Here is a 23,854-nt window from a genome sequence, read left to right as displayed (position 1 = left end):
AGTGGTGTTTCTCCTGCTCTTTGTGTTGTTTTGGGTGGCTAATGATAGGTTGAATCATGGAGAGGATTAGCGACACAACAGATGGAGCTCCTCCCCCACCCCAGCGAACCCTTCTGAGCTCAGTGACCGTGACTTAACAGTGTGGACATGCAGCTTGCTCCGGTCCAAGTGGCTCACATACAGCAGCTGCGCCACTCACACTCCAGCATGCCAAGGGTTTTGTCGTCTTTAAGCAGGCAGTTTGTGTGACCTGGCGATGCTCATCGTGTTATGACATGGCTCCACATTTACGCCTTCATTTCTCTATTGAGTCCACAGTCTGAAAGGATCAATCAGTGCATTTTGAACTTATTGCTCTACTTCAGTACAAACATTTATGATCATGGTGGGTCTCTGCTAGATTCCTTTTTTTTTTTTTTCGGTATTTTTTGAGTCCTCACAGTCTCCAGATGATGTATGGAAGTAATGAAGCGGACATGCGTGTGAGCGGGGTTGCGCTGGCAATCCTTGGCTTCTGCCGTGCCATTAGACTGAAGCGCCGTTCAGGGACAGCCGCCGCCCTTTGGCCTAATGAAAACGACTCCTGCTTCACCGAAACGACCTCTTCCATCATCTTAATGAGATCGATTAAACCTTTTTGCCGTGCAACATTAAACGTGCATCTTTCTGTCCTTATTTTACCCATGAGGTGCCACGTCATAAATCGGCACGCAGCGACCAAGGGCCCGCCGGCACATCTGGTTTTTACTGCCGGCTTTGAACCCGGAGCTGTTTTCTTTCTCGAGCAGAGACAAATACGCAATGACGTTCACTTGTCAGCGGTGATATGTCAGCCGCTCCTGTGAAAGGCGTGTCTGTCAAGTCCTCCAATCTCCGAGCATGCCCTCAGAATTCCGTGCAGTGTAAATAGAGGAGGGAGATTCTATAGCACTCTTGCCACCTGATTTACATCCAAATAATGAGGGAAGTTGTACTCCGTAGATAAGCTTTGATGCACCTCAGTTTTACCAAAGCGGCATGCTCTCCAGGACCGACTGTTAACTGGAAAAAGTGGTCAAAGTCCTGTGTGAACTATGAGATAACTGAAAATAAAACTGGTGTCTAAGAGTGACATGAGGAGAACATGCAAACTTCACACAGTCTGAGCTTCTTTCGAACCTGTTCCTGAACAGCTTAGGCATTGCGAGGCAGCAGTGCCACCCGCTCTGCTGCTGTGCAACCATGCCACCATGCTCTACATCAGCTCCAGAAAAACCTTAACTATCTAAGCAGTAAATATGTAAAATCTTAAATCTCCTTTCAAGAAACATTTAAGAACATGAGTGAAAACTGGCTGCGGAGACCATTTGCAGGGTGCACGTTACCCAAAAGACCACAGCTGAGAGTGACATTCATGTTGCAGATGTTGACCACCGATAACCATTCATGCAGAGCTAGAAAGGGAGGTGAACCAGCCTGGTTGTCCAGCAGGTGATCTAAGTGTTGTATTTTTCAGGAGTGTACTTGTGGCACCCAAGAAGGCAGCAGGGGGTCCACTTCAGGGCGTGGGCCCCACCCCATCCACTACCAGCTCCTCTCCGGGAGGTTCTCCCATCACTAGTGTCGCTGTGGTGATGGCCGCCAGTGCACCCCACTGCACCAACACAGAGCCTGTCGCTGGTGAGTCTCGAGCAGCCCTTTGTGCTATATACGGTATAGTGCATGTTCAGGCTCAGCGTAGTTACCAGTCACTCCTTAAGCCCAAATAACAAGGTGCAGAGGTGAAAAAGCAGTAGTGTAAAACAGTATGTCCTCTTGGGACTTATTTGGTTCCAGAGTAGCAGACAGGAGGGCAGGATCGTAAAACAATGAAGGTGCGAGTTCAATCTAGCAATGTTCTCCAGAGATTAGGGAAAGTAAGAGTGAAACTGTCCAGGGAGGACTGTGAAGCGTGCCATGTTTGTACACTATGTCTGACCTTTGACTCGCTGCGTTTCGGTCCCCTGTTTGAGTGTTCCTCACATGGACTCTAATCCACCCCAGTGGAGAGTTTATACAAAGGCGGGTTAAACAATGTGCGGAATTTGACTTTTTTATGTATTCCTATCATGTCTTTTAACGTTGCCTGCTAAGGACTGCTTGATGTGTGCCCTGTAACAGAGACTTTCTGGTTCTTGCCTCAAATTAATTTCTCAAAAATGCCAAAGTAGTAACATAGCTATAGTTTTTTAACTGGAGGCTTTTTTTTATTAAATGAAAATGGGTTATACAGTGATCTAAGCAATCTGGAAATCTTGTCAACATGTGTTTTGAAAGATCTCTTTTGAATTTATGCAAGAAAAAAAGCAAACTTAAATGTGCTCATGGAAATGTCACACACACACATTGTCTGAAACCGCTTGTCCCATGCGGGGGTCGCGGCGAACCGGAGCCTAACCCGGCAACACAGGGCATAAGGCTGGAGGGGGAGGGGTCACACCCAGGACAGGACCCCAGTCCGTCGCAAGACATCCCAAGCGGGACTTGAACCCCAGACCCACCAGAGAGCAGGATACGGTCAAACCCACTCCGCCACTGCACCCCCCTTTTATGGGAATGTCTTTGATGTAAATTGTAATTGTACCATCATTCCGAACACTTTCCTTGTGTTTTTGCAAATACTGTGTATCAGATGGTTTTCCCACAAGCACTTTCCTCTCAGTTGCAGAAATTGGCCTTTTTTGCTAGGTATCACTAATCTAATAGATGATTGTCAGGAGATTGTATTTCTTTGTCTGCGGTAAAATTATAGTAAATAAACACTGAGTTGGGTGCTGTGCACCTTTTCCTTTAATGTTTTCACCTGTGTAAGCCGGTGGCAACTGTCCTGCCAACACTTACAGTCCAGTGTCTTCTGGTCCCACACAGGGGGTGAGCCTGCGAGCCCCACCCTGCCGCCTGCCCCCACAGTTTGTCCGACATCCCAGGACCCCGCATCCAGCATGAGGTGATACACCTGGGACAGACAGCCAGCCAGTAGACCTGCTGTCTCACTGCGGTCTCACGCTGTCTGCCTTCTTAGCCATTGTGACTTCAGAGCAAATGTCCTTTACAGAGAGGTGATGAAGGGCTCTGGTGTTGCTCAGCCTTTTCCAGTTTGCTGGCATTTCATACGGTATCCACTCTGGATGCATCACGCAAAGGAATCAGATGGGTCAGCGTAGCTGTACGGTACTCAGTCAGTTTCTGGTTGTGCATTGTGAATGATACATCAGTTTAATTTTGTCTCATTATTATTAGTACTGTTTATAATTTGTATTTAGCTGATTCCTTTCACATCAGTTTTCAATGGTAGATGCACTAAGCTACTTAAAATTCTCTACCCAACCACACTACTGAGCAATTTAACACTATTTCTGACGCACGCACGCACGCAAAGAATCCAGAGCACCTGGAGGAAACCGACACAAACACAGAGAGAACATGCAAACTCCACACAGACTGAGTCGTACTGAAATAACCTGAACAGGAGAAGTGAGGCACCAGCGCTACCCGCAGTTTTGACCCACAGTGCTTACAGTTTGATATTTCATGGGCTTTAATGTCTCGGTTCATATGGATACCGTACGCTTCCAGCACTGGTGTGACTTTCTTTCTCGGAGAGCCTTCATCGCTTCATCCTCTGGGTCATTTGTTTCAGCTGAGCTTTTGTGTGATGCCTGCTGTATCGGACTTTGTGCTCTCTCCTAGCATCTCGGAGAAGCTCGAGCAGGCCCTGGAGGGAGCTGCCGCTCTACTCCGGGACATCTTTGTGGACTTTGCCCCGTTCCTTTCGCGCACCCTCCTGGGCAGCCATGGGCAGGAGCTGCTCGCCGAAGGCACCGGTAAGTCCCAAGGCGTCGTCTTCTTGGGGCGTCTTTGAGTCAAGCAATCGCACCGTGGAGGGCAGGGTTCAGGGGTCAGTCTGCTGAGACCAAGTGTTTGGGGTGTTTCCTGCCACCAACCCAAGTGGAAAGGTGATTGATTGCTGCAGGGTGATGGGGAGAGAGGGACTGAGGGAGGAAAGGTCAGAGAGGCACTTCCCCTCTGTGTATACGATGAACCGCCAGGACTGCACCTCATGCATGCACACACACACGCGCACACACACACACCCAAATCAATAAGACACATGCATTGCACTCTGGAGGCTGCAGTACAAGGAGTCCGTTTGTATTTGTTCACAGCATGTTGTTTCTATTAGTTTTCACTCTTTTTGTGTGCATCCTGCGAAATTAAGTTCTTTTGTTGTAATTTTGTTGCCGGACTGTAGAAAAACAGCACTATCTATATAAATCAGTAGACATAACTTATGGTGATTTTGGTGATGATAATACTGTAATATGATGACAAAAAATGTAATCAACTTCACGACAAGATTTATTTTTTGGGAAACTGAATCATTGGGTTTTCCCCCATTTTTCCTTGGCTGCTGTTTTGACTTTTTGTAGCAATACGGGAAAGGCTACATGTCGTCATTTGCTTGGCATATTTTAAAATGACAAGTGGAGTAACATTGTGTACAAGTTTGAGAATTAACTTAAATAACATTAGTGCTTATTCTTTCTGGAGATTAGCTGTAATGTTGTGAGTTACACTGACCATATGAGAAAATTCAAGAAAGCATTTACAAGCTATAAAAATAAAATATGTGCCTATTTTAGACCATAGCTTACAAGTGTTGCGTAAAACTGCCAATTCAGTTCTTTACGCAGTCTCTGGTTTTATGTGTTATGAAGACCTTTAGATATATTAACTTTGAGAAGTTCCATAGCCCTGTGAGCTCTTCCATGTGGGCGTGTGTGTGTGTGTCGCGGTGAGCTTTGCATGCTTGCAGACAGATGCCCGCCGTGACCTGTTCTCCCATCTCTCTCCTCCAGGCTTGCTGTGTATGAAGTCCAGCGGCTCAGTGGTAGAACTGGTCATGCTGCTGTGCTCACAGGTGAGTTGACGCATTCTCACCAGTGGCCTTTGGGTTGGGGCTATGGTTCGGCTTACAGTCACTGGCCTATGAACAGAGGAGCACCATGGTCCCGTCTCTCGCAGTCGTGCGCTCCTGGCCGCGATAGTGTGTCTGAAGAAAAGTAAAATAAAACTGCTTTAATGGAATCCGTTGGTTTGTAGAGGTCACGGTGTGACCCACGGGGAAACCTTTGACCCACCTTCGCAGCCTGCGCTGCTTCTTTTTCCTGATAAATAAGAATAATGTGGAGTTACAGCCGGACGCAATCGATTTAGTGCCATGTTTGGACCATGTTGCAAAATTTATTTTGACAATGCTGATGGACAATTCATGAATACAAATGAAAGAATCATAGCAGTTGTGAAAATCAATGGCACTCATTGTCAGTGAAAGGCAATTAGACACATGGCCTAAGGACATCAGGCACCAAAGGTGGAGCGATTTCAAGTGTTTCACCCCCCTCTGAAAAGACAGTGATTTTCATTCACGTAGCAAAGCCTTTTCTCCAGAGCTGCATACAAGACCCTAACCAGAGCAGGAAGGTCACCTTGCACCTGAAGAACTTGGGTTCCAGTCCCACTTCTGCCATACTACACTTGGGCAAGGAATTTACCCTGAATTGATACAGCAAACATTTACTCATTTACACATGACCCATCTGTGTAAATGGGTAAATCAGTGTAAGTAGTCTGTTGTACAAACCTAATGTTGTAAGCTGCCTTGGAGACAAGCGTCAGATAAATGGATAAATACTAATAGTGCCCTTATGGAAGAACTGGAATTCATCGTTGTACCGGATGTGTTCAGTTGTATCGTCTGCATGGCAGGATTCTGAAAGTAAAACAATATATCGTTAAAAACAGTATTTCCTTCAGGTGTGCCAGCGCCTCTGCTATTTCCCGGCAGATATGAATGAAGCATGAAAATGGAAGGTTGTGCCGTTGTGCTGTCCTCCACTTTGTTTTTCCAGTTTGTTGCATTGTGGACTTTTTCTGAGGCAAGCAAAGCAGAGAATTGCTTTCTGTCCCTGATTTGCCTCACATTACCTTCCCCTAAATGTAATTTAGAGAGATTACACGCCCGTTTCAGGGTCCTGCGCCGCATATATTTGTGGGAAGTGGGCCGCTGGCGGGGACGGGCCTTGGCACCCGGAACACGCAGTAATTGACACAGCCTAACGCACCCATTTGTCATATCTGTCAGAGCTGTTGTTTCATGTTAATCCAGTCAAAGTTGTGCTGCGGCCGTGGCTCTCCGACCGGGCTTAGACCTGCTCGCAGCGTGCCTGCTGTCCCTCAGAGGAGATGGCAAACGTGCTGCTTATTGCTTTAATAAATCATAAAAGCACATTCTCCTACAGCCAATGCAAATGTGATTCCATTGTGGCAGAAGCAATCCACCTTAACTTAGAAATGGACAGGTCTAAAGGGCAATTTGCTTTTTACTTCGATTAAATAAAATGCTGTGCTGCTTTTCCCAGGCATGCATAAGTCGTTGAAAAGCAGCAGAATCTGGTATTTGTGGTTTAGATGTGGAAAAGATTGAAAGGCATTTGCAATGTCACAGCACCGTTCTGTTTAATTGCTCTGTTTAAAACAAGCTGAACTTAATGTTTGCAGAATGATATGAACTTAATGTATGCAGAATGATATTTGAGTTTTGAGTTAATTCGTTCATCTTGGTGTTGGCAAATGTGAAGTCACCAAGGGACATCAAGCTGTCAAACTAGTTGCTGTTGAACAGTTGTGTGCCTTTCATTGCAGACAGAGAGCTTTAGACACAAACACTGGATTATCGCGGCAGCTGCTTTCTCTGATACCAATATGTACAATATCACTTAAGCAGCTGCCTGTAGATCTTTTTTTTAGCAAAAAACCTAAATTAATTGACGTTATATTAGAAAATAGCAAAGTGAAACTAAGAGCTCAGCTATTTTTCTTTTATGTTTATATTTTCAAACTTAGGGAACCATGTTTCAGTGAAAGATGAAAAATTGATTGCTTGATATTTTTTAGTTTGCTTTCTGCCATTAAGCTACATGCTGACTCCTCTGTTGGGTAACATTTCATTACAGCAGCAGAGCAGCAATCGTTGCCACAATCATGGCTGTCATCAAGCTTATTGTTTATTATTATCTGATGCACCGGATGAAGCAGATAAATTTGATGCAAAAAGCAGCAGGTTCAATCAAGATGGTACACATGTGTAAAGAGTACGATAAATCTCACTCATGTCCTTCTGAGCTGAGATACTGTGGCACTTTATCCTGTTTCAGAGGGGGAGCTGATGGCGCAGTGATTATAGCTGCTGCTTTTGGACCTAAAGGTCTCATGTTCGAATCCCACCTCCAGCTGCAGTACCCTTGAGCGAGGTACTTATCCTGGCATTTCTGCAGTGAAATTATCCAACAGTATAAATGGGGAAATGACTCTAGGTAGATTAATACTGTAAGTCAACAGGGTTTCAGTCACAGCACACAGGGGCATCCAATGACCTTTTCACACGTTATGCTTGTCTTCAGGGTCTGGCTTTGAGCACCAGTACATTTCTAAGGGCATGTCTGGGTTCTGACCATTTAACCAGCTGTGTTCATGTGGAACAGTAACTCCTGCATCTGTGTCTTTCTCTATTTGCTAAGGATTGTACTGGTTACTTAAACACTGGGATAATGAGCTCTACTTTATCAGTGATGGCTTTGTCTGTCATTAAAACTGGCTATCCAGATTTTGTTTGAGATCTTTCGTGTTGATTGGCTGCGTCCCTTTGGCAGCCACCATGGCAGTCGTCATACTAAAAGCATAGCAGATAAAACCCTGTGCTGTGTGACTTGAAACTGTGGCGTGTGCACTAATATCCAGCATATCACCGGGTTTTATCGGAGTGCTCTCCTCAGATGACATGCGTTCGCTGAGAGGTATGAGACCCTCTCTCTTATAAGAATTGTGGGTCGAGCTCCAAAAACAACAGTCTCCCCACTGGAAGTCTTTAGTATTTGGAGCGCTGGCTATCAGTGAGTTATAAATGAGCTCACACGGGTACGCGTGCAGCGTGCAAAGTGCCTTTAATGGCATCGTGCTCCGAGTCCTGGGGCCGAGTCCTCGCGGAAGAGACGAAGGGTTGAGGAATGTGTCCACGCTGCTTCTCCTCGCCCCGCCGCGGCCACAGCGACACCCTGCCGTTTACACAAACATGCACGTGGAGGTCAAAATGAGTGCAGCGCCGCCGTGCGCTTGTCCGTCTGGCCTGGGGGCGGCGTCATGCTGCTCTACTCACAGCTGCTCTGAGTGATATTCTCTGGTGCACCAAATCGAAGCACAGCAACGCCAGCAGTGCCCCTCCACCGGAGCAGCGCGGGGACGGCCAGCTCTCGCTGACAGGAAGCGGGGCCTGTGGTGCGGAGCGAGAAGCCTGCAATGGGCTGTTATTTCTGCGCAGAGCCCGTAGACTCTGAGTCTGACAGCCACTATTAATAAACATTTTTACTTGCTTTTTCCAGCAAACAAGGCTTGGAATTTATCTGTTCTTTCCCTCAACTTTATAGTCAGCAGTGGCGGACATGTGCGTACTTTACGAATCGTAGGGTTGTATTTCGTCTTCTGTGCACAGACATGGAGAAGTATTGTATTTTATGTGTGCTTTCATTTAGAAGGAGACAGCCTCCTCTGCTGAGGGCTTTGTTTTAACTGCACCGTAAATGGAAATCAGACTACCGCGCTTTACCCACGAATGATCGGCCGTTTTACATTTCAAATCAAAATTTACAGCCATATATTCAAGGACCATAATAATATTGACTTCTTGGATACTGTGTTAAGTTGTAATAACATAGAATTATGTAAATAGGTATCTAAGTTATTAAAGATATCGCCAGGGTTGAGCTGCATAGCCGTTGGAACCTGTGCCTTGCAGTCTGAAGGTCACAGGTTCAAATCCCACCTCCTATCTTAGTACCCTTTGTTAAGATAGTTATCCTGAACTGATTCAGTTAGTTATTTTGCTGTAGAAATAAGCAGTGTCAGATAAATTCATAAATGTGCTGTATCCATTTTTCCAAAGTAACTTTCACTGTTAAGCTACTCATTGGGTTCTTGTGTTGCGAATGTTAGTTTGAGTTACAAGTTTTTGAAGATGTGAACTTTGTGGTACCTTGGCAGGGATTTGACCAAAGCCTGTTTCGTAAAGGGGGATCCCAACACACATCCGGGTTAGAGGGGACCGAGAGAATGTCCGAGTCACATGGGGCCAATCAAAGAGTTAAATGCGGTTTCCCTGCTGGTTCTCCTGTTAACACAAGTCCAGGCATTGTTTGTTTTGTCTGTTCTGCTTTTGTTTGTTCAGCCCCAAATATGGTTAAATTCTGCCTGCATAAACTGAGACATCTGCTGGAAATCTGACATGTTTTACTTCCAAAACAATTTATGGCTTATAAAGTCTGCATTCTTATAGGTACATGGAATTATTGTCTGCTCTTTATTTTTTTCTTTCTCTAAATGGTCAGTTTCAGTGTTATGATTTATGACTGCTCTGTTAGATGGCATTAAAAGTGCTAAATCTACCTTGATGTATTTGGTGCGTTTTTTCTCAGCTTTAATTCTTGTGTAATTCTGATTTGTTGAGTTCGCGCTTCATGCTGAGGCTGAGTTGACATGTTGACCTTGTTGTACCGTTGTACAAAATGATCATGGACTTGAGGCGACTCTAGCTACTTTTACTTTCATTAGAATGCTGTTTGTTGAATTGCTGCAGTTGTTTTAAATTGTTTCAACATGAATGACTTGTAAGTGCAGGGTATTTGGCAGCCTCTGTTTGTGCTCTGTAACGTAGGTGTGTGTTGTATGTTTCAGGAATGGCAGTGCTCCATCCAGAAGAATGCCGGTGTGGCCTTTATTGACCTTGTCAACGAGGGGAGGTAATTATCATGTGGAGCTGAGGGGCTCCTCCAGCCGACGGGGCGCCCCGGGGTTTGTTCGGCCTGTATCGGGTCAGAAGTGGATGCGTCGAAGTGAGGGGGTTCGGGGGGTATGTCTCTGTCAGCGCCTCTGAGCTCCTGGGGGGGGCAACCGGCCAAATGCCAGGGCTGCAATCCATCACCTCTTTACCGCTCTTCCACCGCATCAGATAGGAGTACAGAATGGAGACACACCCTTGACTTGTAACATGAAAACATGTCCTTTCTTCCTGAATTACCAGTCAGACACTGAAATGGCATCGCAAGGACTCATTCACATCAAGTGTTTAACTACTGTGAACGTGAACGAGCAGTTAATGTAAACGTCATAGAAGTGTGTGTACTGTATGGATATATACAGTGAACATATATCCACATTTATGGAAAATATATACCATATGTTCCTGTCCTCGGCTCTGTGTTACCCCAGCGTTCCCCCATAAAGTGTACTGCCCTCTGATGTTTCTGTGTAACAGGATTCTGGGGGCTGTAAAGGGGCTGTAAAGAGCAGCAGTTACTGAGTTATTGATGACAGTTATCTGCCGTGGGTGGGGCTCTTGGATCGCGGGTCCAAGGGGCTCTTACTTGTAGGCAAAGGGACCTCGACTGTTGTCATTTCACTCAGTGTGATCCTGACCCTGGGGTAGAGTATTTCTTCTGGACAGTGGTTATCTCGGAGTGTGTAACGCCAGTGAGCTGTAAACACTGTGAAGCCAGTTGAATTAATCTGGTCCTGTGCTGTCTGGGTGCACATTACTGCCCTCTCTTGGCTTGTTGGGCAAACACAGGTCACATTCAATAAGCTACAAATAGAAATGATAGAATACAGATAAATTAAATTCATAAATTAATTTAAAACATTTCACGTTTAAATTCTGTAATTCAGCCATTCGTAACACCAGTAGCTGATAACATTTAAAATGCATTGTTTTAAAAAATTAATTTTTATTACATTTTTATTTAAGAACTTATGGATTTTTCGTCCAAATATAATACTGTAGTACAATGACATCAGCAACATATCCCAAAGGTTGCCCTTAGATGGACACCAGCAGGAAAGAGAAAACAGGAAAGGCCAAAAATTACTTGCATAAAGACTGTAACATCTGAGTAAAGGAGATGAATCTTACATGGAGAGAGGCACAATATGTTGCAAATGATAGGGAGAGATGATGACTACTGGTTGAGACCTTATGTCTTGAGCCAGGGATGGAATGAGAGACTAGAATAACAAATCAGTGTTTTATTGTAATTTAATGTAATTGTTTATCTAAACACACACACAGTGACAGAAACCGCTGCTGCCAAGCAGGGTTGCAGCGAGCTGGAGCCTAACCTAGCAACACAGGGCGCAAGGCTGGAGGGGGAGGGGACACACACAGGACAGGATGCCCGTCCGTTACAAGGCACCCCAAGCAGGACTCGAACCCCAGACCCACCAGAGAGCAGGCCCTGGCCAAGCCCGCTGCGCCACCATGCCCCCTTTAGATAAATAAATATATCATTCTGATTTCTTTCAATGGGAGGCGCGGTGGGTTGGACCGGGTCCTGCTTTCTGGTGGGTCTGGGGTTTGAGTCCCGCTTGGGGTGCCTTGCGACAGACTGGCGTCCCGTCCTGGGTGTGTCCCCTCCCCCTCCAGCCTTACGTCCTGTGTTGGCGGGTTAGGCTCCGGCTCCTCGCGACCTCGTTTGGGATGAGCAGCTCAGAGAATGTGTGTGATTTCTTTCACTTGTGGAGTATTTTATGAGCATATCTGCTGGTTCCTGAAGATGTTCTGAATGTGGTTGATATCACTTAGCTCCCTCAGTGAAGAATGGCACAATGTTCTGGAACCAAACGAAACCCAACTGTAGTAGCATCACTTGTTTACTGTTTGTACCCCAGTGGCCCAAATCTGTTTATCCATTGCCATAAGTGACTGTTTCTCCATCTGCACGGTCGGCTCCTAGCTGGGGTTCCATCCTCAAGCTGGGTCTAGCAGTGATGACATGGTATGTGGAGCTCATGTTCTCAGCATCTATTTCTCCCTCCTGCAAGGCTACTGAGCCGCGCCATGAAGGAACACCTGGTGCGCGTGGCCAACGAGGCCAAGTTCATCCTCAGCCGACAACATAATGATGATGTCCACAAGCACGCTGAGTTCGAGGTGAGCACCGTGACACCACCTGAAATGGGAATGTTAACATCTTCATTTATTTTAACTGATGATTCCCTATCCCCCCCGAAACAACTTACTGTTAATCTCCTTACACTGATTTACCCATTTATACAAACGTACAACAGGGTCATTTTTACTGTATGTATTCAGGGTAAGTACCTTGCTCAGCAGTACTACATCACATACCTGGGTGCTATTTTAAACCCAGATCCTTTGAGTCCAGATGCATCACTCCACCTGCTGTCCATCACAGCTGATGCATATTCTGCTGTCAGATGGTGTGGGGTGATGAAACGGTACCCCAGCAGTATCTCCCTTGCTGTGGACATTTACACACAGCTGTTAATTTCTTAGTATTGCTTGACGGACAGATTGGCTTTTTGGGCCTCTGCTGATTTGATCAAAATTTAAACTTTCCCAAGCAACTGTTTGCTCACACTGTTAAACCTGAAATGAGTTAGTGTTCAGCATCCACATGTTACTGAACCTTTCAGCACTGCCTACAGCCAGTGTTTTAAGCATTTGAGTGACCAGAGATATCACCCAAAGTGCTGAACTTATTAGAACTAGATACTTATTTCCCTAAAATATCCAGAGGACTATTAATTTATATTCTAGTACCCACCCCCCCCCCCCCCCCCCCGCCCCCGTGTGTACACAGCACAAGACATTTATCTTTGTTCTCCTTCCTCCAAAGGTGTGTTAATTGTACCCATCAGCCCACCCTAGGGGTGTGTGTTTTCCAAATGATCCAAGTAAGGCTACATATTTTGGGAAAGTGGGATTCTCCCTCTCCCTTTCTCCCCACCAGCACAGTTTCTCTTTCTGAAAAGGGAATGGTGAATGAACACATGGGTGAAGGTTGCTCATGTCACTGGGCAAGAAGATGTTTATTTTCTTTGACCTCGATGACCTGTGACCAGGATGCTCCCCCTTTCCCGCTTGAGGGTCAAGGGGTGAAGATGAGACACGCGTTGTTGCTTACTTCATTGTGCAGTAATTGTTAGAGATGGTTGGACCAAGGCGGCAGAGTGATGGAATGGGGCTCCTGCATGCAGGGTCTCTCTGGCAGCTCAGGTGTGAAGGCAGGGCATGTCTCCTTGGAACACCTTTGACATGTACATACGTACACACACACACACACACACACACACACACACACACACACACACACACACACACACACTCTATGAAGCTGTATCTGGAGCTATTTTCACTTTGTCTTTTTTCATATGATGCATTCGACCCAATAAACGCAATAGAAAACCTGTGCTGGACACGTGTTGTTCAGAGCGGTTTTGATTGAGTGCAGCAGAGCTTATTTTTTCACTTTGCCCAACCTCAGAAAAGGAATACTTAGAATTGCTTCCCAAGTGTTCAATCAAAATGAAGAGCAGCATTTCTGTAAGCCAGCAGGTGGCAGAGTAGTTAATGCTGCACCATTTGCACTTGGAGATTGTAGCTTTGAATCCCACCCCCTGCTATAGTACCTTTGAGTGGGGTACTTGCCTACATATAAATGAATAAATTTTTTAAAAAAGGGAAAAAACCTAGAGTGAGTGTTTTTGTCGGTTTTTTAAATGAGGGCTGCTCTGCTTTGCAACGGCCGCTGGAAAGCATCTGGACAGAGCAGAAAAAAGGCAGCCAGGGGCCGTGTTCTTTGTGCTGTTTAATTTAATTGTCCACTCACAAAATGGTTTCTGCAAAGCGGCGTTTCATCTCATGTAGCCTTGACTGCAATGGAATGGCATCTGGGAATTTCGTGGTTATTTTTCAGCGTTGTAGGCAACTGCGTCTCTAATAATAGCAGTTTCAAGACGGGAGACACATGAAAGCATGTTGTTGCTTGCGGCATTTCTGCGCCCTGTCTTTGTGCCTGTGTTTTTGCATTGAACAAACTGTGGTTTAAAGTAGAGATGCCACAGTTGCTAAGGTAAGCCCTGATGCTGTTTTGCCAAAGACTTGGCTAAATTACTTCATTGACCATATGAAGAAGAAAAACAGCATATTGTGCACAGTGACAATAAACAATGTTTGTACTGTCCGTATAATTTTATACTTCTGCAGCGCAGTGGTAAATCTGGCAAACTGTGATCTTTCAGTGTTCCCACTGCAGAGAATTAGAGGATTTCTTTGTGTTTAAGTAAAAGCTCACTACAGCAGAATTCATGTTCACCAAAAAGGTGTTTGAATGCTATTTGTATAAGTCTGGATATTATACTGCAATAAATTATTTTTTTCTTTGTTTGTGTTGATAATATTTGTAGAAATGGCCTACACTCGCTTGTTTAAGTTTACCACAGCTGACTGTAATGACATGGTTCACGTTTGCGTCTCTTTGTCTCTGCTGCACGTGCCTTTCTAGGTTTCGTTCAGATACCCAGAATGCTCAGCTTTTCACTGTCAAACTGTTTCCTTAAATCAGTTTGGCCAGTGGTGACCCCTGACAAAAGGCTGCCCCCGATTCCTGACCCTCTCATATTGCCATATTGATTTTTCTCCCTTGTGTTGCTTGTGTTCTATTTTAGCTACCAGTTTTTTAATAGCACTATAGAAAAACAGGCAAATAAATATACCACATGTCTGTATATATGCTGTTTTTTAGGGTATACAAGACGGGATTGTCTTGGAAGGCAGCATTAAGAAAATAAGAGCAAGATGTGAACTGGCATGGTTCTTAAAAATAAGACAATAATCCTCTGCCATTAGATATTTATTGTAACACATTGGCATCCGCCCTGAACACACCAGCCAAGTACACACAGATTTTCTTTGTTACGAATATAATTTCTGGGACACTCAAAGTAGGGCTTGTGTGTGGATACACAGCTGTTAGGATGTTTTTAACCAGCTCCAAAACACCACGGCATGAATTATTGAACAGAAAAAAGGGAATTTATTCTCCGCCTTTGTCTGAGTTCATATCTGCAGGACAGAATGGTGCAGTGATTTAGGTGAGTTTGCTTTGGAGATTCGTGCAGTAGCGTATGTTAGGCAGACACAATTGAGTTATCCCCACTCCTTAGAGTGAGTTATTACAGCGGCGGCTGACAGAGATGAAGATAACGGGAGGAAATTCAATTACCTCCGAGTGTTTTCTTTCTAATGGGGTCCTCAGCGCGGATAAGATCCCGGGGCGATGCTCCTCTGTAGCACCATGTGACCTGCTGCGATAAACACTCCCCGACAGGGCAGCCAGGGAGATGGGCCTCGCGAATCCAGGCATCCCTCTGAGGTCACTGCTGGAATGGACCGTTGTGTGTTTGGGGCACCATTACAGAGGAGCTGGCGATAGAGAGGAAGCGCATATCGTCACGTCGTCCTCCTTCTCCTCTTCTTACAGTCCTCTTGTTCTGTTGAGATACGGTATACTTTTCCTGACGTGTGAGATTGCAGCTACGCTTGGCTCTCAGCCTCATGTTCCCCCCTTTATCTGGAACCCTTACACATGTTTCAGTACCCTTCTTTTGTTCTGATGGCTCGCACACCAAACAATCACTCATGTTTCAATGGACTTCCAGCAAATGGCCCTGTGGCTTTAATATCTCGTTGAATTAACTAATATAAACCAATGTTTCATATTTATATAGCGTTGATTGCCTTATAAATACTGCGTTTGACACATATAATGATGTCTGCATTATTTAAAAGTCATTGAGGGATACTTACCCAAATCACCCACATAATCAAGAAGTAATTGAGGCACCAATCATTAATTTATCTCTTCATATATTTTGCTTTGATGTGCTTCTCTAATTAGTCATAACAGTTTCTGCGAAGCACAGCCTTCTAAGACTATTGTTTATTGTGTTTTTTCTAAGCCCAAAATGACTTGCATTTTGAGGCTTGTGCACTGAGCTACTTACTCCTATATTTAGCTGGGTAGTCTTTTCTGTGCCAGTTGAGTATGTACCTCAATCAAGGGCATTGCAGCTGGAAGGGCTTGAACCCAGCACTTTCAGTTTGCAAAGGGGCAACTCTATCTGCTGTGCTACACTTGTACATCGTCTATGTGAAGAATCGATTCTCTTGGCCTGATCAGTATGATTCATGAATTTATTGGAATTTTATTTATTAGTTATTATATCATACTTTGAGACATGCACTCGTTAAATGGTAGTGGGGACCCTTGTGGCCTTACTGCCCACTCAGTGTGGCGTAGAAATGTTCATTTAACCCATTCTAACCTTGATAGTTGTTGCCAACGCTGCTGCCAGTGCGTCCCCTCGGTTCAGTTTGACTCTTCGCCTTGCATTCGGTGTCACTACCACTATTAGTAGAGCCACAGTCTGAGACGGGGCATATTGTCTGCCATTGTGCTTGTAGGCCTTTTTTTTTGTTTCCCTCTCTTTTTCTGGCAGCTGCTGTTCAAACTCCCCTGCTTGATTTTTCTGAGCTCTGAATTGAAGCTGCAGGGCAAAGGTCAAGTGCAGGAGAATCTCGAATTCTGGCAACTCGGACAAGTATTCTTGACGTGTCAGAATCTGCAGCTGCGTCTCCCCAACTCCCGTGAAGTTCAAGTCTGGCTCAGAGCTCCACTGTTTGAACTGAATCCTACAAGAAAGTGGCTCGGAGGTTCCGTGATGTTGGAGAGGGGAGGAGGCTAACAGCCAGCACATTGGCACTTGGTCCCCGGTGCCACTTTCTGTGCCAGTAGGTGGTGTAGTGTTTACAGCTGCTGCCTTTCACTCAAAGTACCTGCGTTCAAATCCCAGCTCCTGCTGCAAGTCACTTGAACAAGTTACTTACCCTGAACTGATGTGGTACGAATTGCCCTGTATAAATGGGTAAATCAGTATAAGTAGCTTAACATTGTAAGTCACTTTGGTGAAAAGCGAATTAATGAATGTAGATTTAATGTTGATCAGTGTGATTCAGGATCTAATTTCTAACAGTTATTTTCACATTATGTAGTTGCATGTGATTTATTCATGTTCATATGTGATAATTCATTGTGTTGAGAGAGGTATCAACTACAGCAGGTCACTAGACTTCACCTCTGTTAGTCAGCAGTAAATTATTCAGCCCTTAAATGACTCAAATGACATGTGTCTTGATTTTGGTCCCTCCCTTAGTGTTGTCTGATTTTGCCCTTTAGTGTGTGTGTGTGTGTGTGTGTGTGTGTGTGTGTGTGTGTGTGTGTGTGTGTGTGTTTTTTATTGATCTTCTCATTAATACTAATTTGACTGCTGTTCCTGTGTCAGTCAGTGACTTTGCTCTCTTTGTAGTCCGTGTACTTCAGAATGTTTAGATGATTACTGTCAGTGAAGTGTGCTCACGTGGTACCCTCACAGCCAAAAGCCCAACATAAATGTTCATCTAAGACTGGCACAATCCAGTGGAGTCCATTTCTTTGCTGCATGCACTGATAGTGTAGATTAAAAAAACAAGTGTATCATTATTATGGACAGTATAAATAAAGGGAAATGTTTCCTGTGCTTTTGAGGTGAATTGTTTCACTAGGATGCCTTAATTGCCACCACATCTCTGTATTTAAAGAGATTTAAAGTCCCAGTCATGTTCTTAAATTGAAGTCATAGTATATTAATGTAACTTTGTGGTTGCCTCCATCTTTTAGGCAGCAGTACACTGTCCCAGTCATTCCCAGGATCCCACACTGATACTGTATGTCTAGATACGAATGAATCAACAAAAGAACGAAAGAGGAATCTGTGTTCAGCCTCAGCTCGGCAGAAGGAACCTGGTTCATAATTTGGAAGTAGCAGCCCAGCTAATGTTGGCATATTGATTTTCTGACACTTTCAGAGTGTGTGGCTCAAGCTGGAGAGGAGCTTCCATTATGAAGCACTTCAGTGTTTACTGCTGATGCTCTGGGACACATTTGCTCTGCATTGCTGTGTGCGTTGGCTTTACTACAGTGTTTGGCACCCGGGCTACTGTCTTTCCTTCAGTGTTTCTTTACTCTCATTTAGCGCAGAAAAAATGGAAAATAATCTGCAGTAGGGAAGCAAGGCGATGGGAAAAAGTACATAATTGTATCAGTTATCATCCCTCTCTTGAGCCTTCCTGCCATCTCTCGCGGCAAGAATTATTCATACTGTGAGAAAGAAGTAATTCAATCTCCTCTAAAGTATTGCTAGTACCCAAATTTTTATCTCAAGTAAAGACGGCAAAGTTAAAGGTCATCTCTTCTGTTCTTTGGGTCTTGTAGTTTAGTGGTTAGAGCCGTTGCCTTCCAACTGAAACTGGGTTTGAATCCCCCTTCTGCTGTAGTTCCCTTTATCAAGGTACTAACCTTCAGTTTGTAAAAATTACTGATCCATGTAAATGGGTAAGTAATTAACTAGTTTTGTTATAGTGGAACTAACATTGTAAGTCTTGTGGGGCTAACTAATAGTTGTTAATTAATAATAACCAGGATCATTCTCATGGGAAAATTGTTAGATTCAATTTGGTGGGACTATCAACAAAAAGCAAGGTTATTCTACAATTGTACATTCTACCCAGTAAGATGCCGTTTCTGTCGATGTTTCACAAACATATTTGATTACTGATATTACACAATACAGACGCTCAGAAACTTTAGACGAGTGCATTGTGGAGTCTGCCGTGTTCATCCTGAGGGCATTAGCAGCTGTACGTCCAGAGTTATTAATCACACTGACAGGAGGACGCCGGTGACCCCACGGTCACATTTGTTTGAGCCTCAGCTAGAATTTCTCAGCATGAAGTGCATCTACACAATGTTCATGAATATTTGCAGAAGTTTAGCGATTTTGTAATCCAGGCCTTATGAATTTGTCCATAATTTGGAAATGTAGGGAATTTCACTACTTCACGAGCAGCAATTGACAAACTGTTTAATAAATTATCAAGAAATGAGCATGTTTATGTAGTTTAATCCAAACAGTTGTACTTAAGTGTTCTCTGTTATAAATTGTGCCTGTTACTATTGACTTTTACTTAGCTGAGACCAATTATTTACTAATTTGTACAGCTGGGTAATTTTTATTGTATCAGTTCAGGGTTAGTACTTAGATCAAGGGAACCACAGAAGGAAGGTGGGATTGGATTTCTTTGCAAGGTAACTCTAACTATACAACTTGCTGCCCACTATCAATTCGTAGGAAGAGATTCAGATGATGCGCGTATGATCATTACATGTAAGGCCACTTTAACCCCGTTCTCGTGTTTGTGTTTTGTATGGCTCCGAGAGCAAATTTAGTTATGCATTGAGTTTGTTATGTCCCTGGATCTTCCTCAGTCGCAGTGTGCCCAATACGCGGCAGAGAGGCGCGGCGAGGAGAAGCTCTGTGACAACCTGATCCGAGCCGCCAGGTACAGGGACCACGTGATGGCCACGCAGCTCATCGGCAAGATCCTCCACATCCTGACAGACAAGCATGGCGCCTGGGGCAGCTCGGCACTGAGGTAGGGGGCCTCACACTGCCGCTCACTGAGAAGCGCTCATACAGGGGTCAAAACACACTTTTTTAGGATACTGAAGTACCATCTAACGAATGCATATCTCAAGGTATGGTATCATAACTAGTAAAATAAAATTCCATTTAAGTTCATGAGTCATACTGATCAGGGCTACAATCAATTCTTCACATAGCGGTGAAAGTATTTGCAAAAGAGAATTGCAGCAGCACAGTCATAATCTCTGAGTCACGGGGTGAATTTAAATTTTTTATTTTTTTCCCCCCCTGCATTTCTCTTGTGCTCCAGTGCTGATTCAGTGGCTTCATTTTCATGTTGTGTGACCACTGAGTTCAAACGAAGAGCTCCTGAGTACTGGCTCATTAACAAAGGAATCTCAGAAGGTCACCTTATTTATTTGCCTTAATCAGCAGATAAAGTGAAGGTTAACAGACCCTTTCTTTGTTTGAGATCCGGGTTTGTCTTCCCGCTCCTTTGCAGTACGCTTTATTTTCATTTGCAAACTCGTGGCTTCATGTAGATCCGTAAGCTGAGCTGGAGTCTAGCCAGTGTGTTTGGATACACATCGAAAGGACATGTGCTTCCCTCTTTACTTGCTGGTTTCCTGTGTTACATGTGAAATTACTCTTAAATTTGCAATAGAATTTTGAGAAGGATAATTACCTTTTAATTATGGTAACATTAAGCATTCTGAGGTGGGTTGTGCAGAATGTCATTATTATTCTGATTTATGGTGTTAATGGTCTCTGGGCAGGTGTCGTGGAGATGCGTAGCCAAATCCCTCCAGGCATCTCCTCTGTGTTTTTCTGTCTGCCATCTCCAGAGGTGCGTGTGTGCGTGCGTGTGTGCGTGTGTGCGCGCGCGCGCGCGCTACATTTGGTCAAGTTGGATTTTTTTTTTTTTTTGTGCTGGTGACCATATGCAGTAACATCAGGCTGGCTAATTTGTTGTAGAAATGGACTATGTGCCCATTATTGTAATCTATCTGTTTTGGGCTGATTCTGATGGCTTTCCCAGTGCCTCTGCACCACTGGCACTGCTTTCAGTAAATCTCCATCAGACGTGGCCCATTACGTCAGTGCTGGCGGCTAAACTCCACGGTAAAACCATGCTGAGAGGCTTGGAGACATGGGCCATGGCCTGGGAGCATGATCAAGAATACAAAACGTGGAAAATGCTGCAGTCACACACAAGTGCGCTCACACACACACCATGGAGAGTGTCACTGTACAGCCCCTGAGGCCGTGTGAGTTTTGCCGTCTCGTTCAGCATTTCATAAATATAAATTCCCCAACGTTTCCTTTCAGCAACAGCTCCAAATGGAAATACAACCCTCCCAGGACCTTGAGAGAACTGTTGTTTCTTCAAAGAAGGCATTGAATACATTTTGACACTCTGTGACCCGCCTGAATAAAATTTGTGTTTTAATATGTAGCCCAGAGTGGAGTCACCTCCCAAGAGGGTTGAGACTTTCGCTGGTTTTGTTTCACTCCTGCAGCGAGCTGGATGGAGGAACGTCCACGGTGGGGGGGAGTGGCTCTGTCCAGCCAGCAGAGGAAATATTCATCTCCACAGCGCCTATGCTGCTCGCTTTGCACTGATTTATTGTTATTTTTTTAATTCTGGGAAGCCTGCGACTACCTGTCCCCTGTCTCGTGGTCCAGGTAACAAAATAAGAAAGAAAAGATGTGGAAACATCTGATGAGCACAAACCACACCAGAGAGGTTTAATGTGGGGCTGAGTTTTATGTTTTATTCCTGGACTCTATGATCTTCTTGCAGACCCATCTCAGAGTTTGGACCCTATAGTTTAGTGCACCATGCAAGAGTAAAGGGCTGGAGGTTCATCAGCTCAGCAGTGTGTGAGTGACAGCATGACTGGACTGGAGCTCATGTGAATGGGTTTACTTTGCTTGGTCACAGGGTTTGAAATGGACTGTTCTGTTCTGGCGACGTGGCTTCTTGCAACATCTTGTTCTTGGTTTTTTGAATGAGAATGTGTTGATCCCGAAGGAAACTGTCTACAGCAGGACATGTACAGAAGCGCAGTAGTGACAGAGACGAAAACTACAAAAAGACTGGAGTCATGCTACAAAAGATGCTTCCAAAAAGCCCCGTGCCCTCTGTTCTAGTGGATCCAGCTCGGCATAAGGACGTCCATTTTTTGGGTGTGACGGGACTGCTGCAAAATGTTGTAGCGATACGCTGTACAATTTTTCGTCAGTAAATCACATCATCAGTCTTCTAGGAAGACAGATTTCTTTCAGGCCATGGGGTTATAAAAAAGGGATCAATAATGATGAAAGTGAAGGCGTACGCCTCCGTATCGATTGGCCTTGTGAAATCAAATCTAACTGCTGTGTAACCGTTCCAGTGAACGCCTGGTGGGCCTGCAGTGGACGTACCATCAGCATGCAAGCTGCTGTTTTCTCTCCCACACACCCCAGCACATCTTAACTGTAACTACAACTCGATACTCCTGCGTGCTGCATTTGGATCATATGTTCTTTAAACGTAAATGTTGAGAGTTTACATTTATTTATTTAGCAGACACTTTTCTTCAGAGAAGCTTCCTATGAAGGCTATGAGCCTATGCACCTTATTCACCAAGGTGACTTATACTGCTAGAGACACTACTTACACTGGGTCACTCATCCATATGTCAGTAGAACACACTCTCATGCTGTCACTCACACACTATGGATGAACCTGAACAGCATATCTTTGGTCTGCAGGAGGAAACTAGAGCACCTGGAGGAAACCCATACAGACATGGGGAGAACATACAAACTCCACACAGACTGAGTGGAGATTGAACCCATGTCCTCTCGCACCACCCAAGCACTCTGAGACAGCAGCACTACTTGCTGTGCCACCATGGCACCCTAGATTTGTTGAATTGAATATGTTGTGCAGAACTGTCTGCAGAGCAGGGATATTTCTCACTGTCAGCGGGTTCAAACCTTCCCAAGTGGCTGTTCTCCATTGGGTTACCATGTCAGGGATATTAAACCACAGCCCAGTATAAGGGTCATTGGGCCTCTCTTCTTTTCCATTATTCCTTTTAATATTCCACTTCCTTTCGCAGAATTTGCTTTCTTGTTTACTCCAAGCAAAGCCGTTAGATGATGGTGCTAGTGAAGTTAGATATTTCCCGTCATAGTTTCCTGCTTGGGGGGGGGGTGGAGTGATGCAACGGGTTCAGCTGGGTCCTGCTCTCTGGCGGGCCTGGGGTTCCAATCCTGCTTGGAGTGCGTAAGTATAGGGACAGCTAGTAGCATAGTGGTTAGAACTGCTGCCTTTGGACCCAGACTGGGACCTGTGTCCATGCAGCCCAGGTGCTCTGAGGAAGCAGTACTACCTGCTGGGCCACCATGCAGCTCTCTTAAAAAATGGGCTACAATGAAAAGGGAACTCTGGTCTGGCTAAAAATTTCAGTCTGGTAGGGACCTAGGATTACGCAGTGGTTAACGCTCTCACCCTGCAGTTGAAAGGCTTGGGTTCAAATCCCATTTCTTGTAGTACCCTTGATCAAGGTACGTGCCTTGAATTGATACAGTGGAAATTACCCTGTTGTGTAAGAGAAACAGCTGGTAGCATAGTGGTTAGAACTGCTGTCTTTGGACCCAAAGGTCACAGGTTTGATCCCCACCTCTAGCTGTAGTACCCTTGAGTGAGGTACTTACCCTAACTTGCTCTAGTGAAAATTTCCCAGCTGTATAAATGGGTAAATAATTGTGAAGTAGCTTAATACTGTAAGTCACTTTGGAGAAAAGCATCAGCTAAATGAATAAATGTAAATAAGTCTGAGTTTTTTCAGAAGGTGAGATGACAGCTGTCTCTATAAACATTTGTGCCAGAGGGGACAGTGCTTCAAACTGCTTGTCTTCACCTCCTCCGGGTGAGCTCTGGCAATGAGTCCGCTGCATCGAGGGCGATCCAGAGTACTGCATGTGGTAGGATCAAGTGCCCTTCGTGATCTTCAAACAATGACCGACATGCAGGCAGGAGCGCAGTGAAGCAGCAGGGAGGGGCTCAGTTTTTCTCTATGAAAACTGAGGCACGTGTGCCGTAACACGGTACAAGGACTCACAGAATTGCATCATATCCACGAAAACATTTACCTCAAATGTATAAACAGCGGAATGACCGGGGCCATGAGCAATACCAACAATGTGTCAGTGTGGGATATATCAGAGCCCCCGAGCGGCTGACGCTTTCCACATGTTCCTTTGTTTTTGCGCAACTTCAAATTCTCGGTTCAGGCCAATACTAGGGAGGAGCCCCGGTCCACTCGCAGGCGATGCTGATCTGAAAGACTGCCGATACACCAGGGGGTCCTTTACAAAGTGTGTTTCGCCTATGAACGGAGCCAGGTTGCAT

At 44.8% G+C, this 23,854-nt stretch overlaps 1 protein-coding gene across 1 annotated transcript in view; it reads left to right on the top strand.

Moving 5' to 3' along the window:
• LOC108936707 (lipopolysaccharide-responsive and beige-like anchor protein) overlaps positions 1–23,854 on the top strand; it is a 141,267-nt gene that overhangs the window by 45,620 nt on the left and 71,793 nt on the right. The window contains exons 30-36 of the mRNA XM_029250163.1: positions 1,496–1,659; positions 2,887–2,965; positions 3,709–3,842; positions 4,878–4,939; positions 9,805–9,869; positions 11,947–12,055; positions 19,293–19,459. Coding sequence (XP_029105996.1) covers positions 1,496–1,659; positions 2,887–2,965; positions 3,709–3,842; positions 4,878–4,939; positions 9,805–9,869; positions 11,947–12,055; positions 19,293–19,459 — 780 coding nt within the window. The remainder of the gene's footprint in view (positions 1–1,495; positions 1,660–2,886; positions 2,966–3,708; positions 3,843–4,877; positions 4,940–9,804; positions 9,870–11,946; positions 12,056–19,292; positions 19,460–23,854) is intronic.

Source organism: Scleropages formosus, chromosome 3, assembly GCF_900964775.1.
Source record: "Scleropages formosus chromosome 3, fSclFor1.1, whole genome shotgun sequence".
Taxonomy (NCBI): Eukaryota; Metazoa; Chordata; class Actinopteri; order Osteoglossiformes; family Osteoglossidae; genus Scleropages; species Scleropages formosus.
Note: the sequence above shows the minus strand (reverse complement) of the source record. Positions and strands in the feature narration are given on the sequence as shown.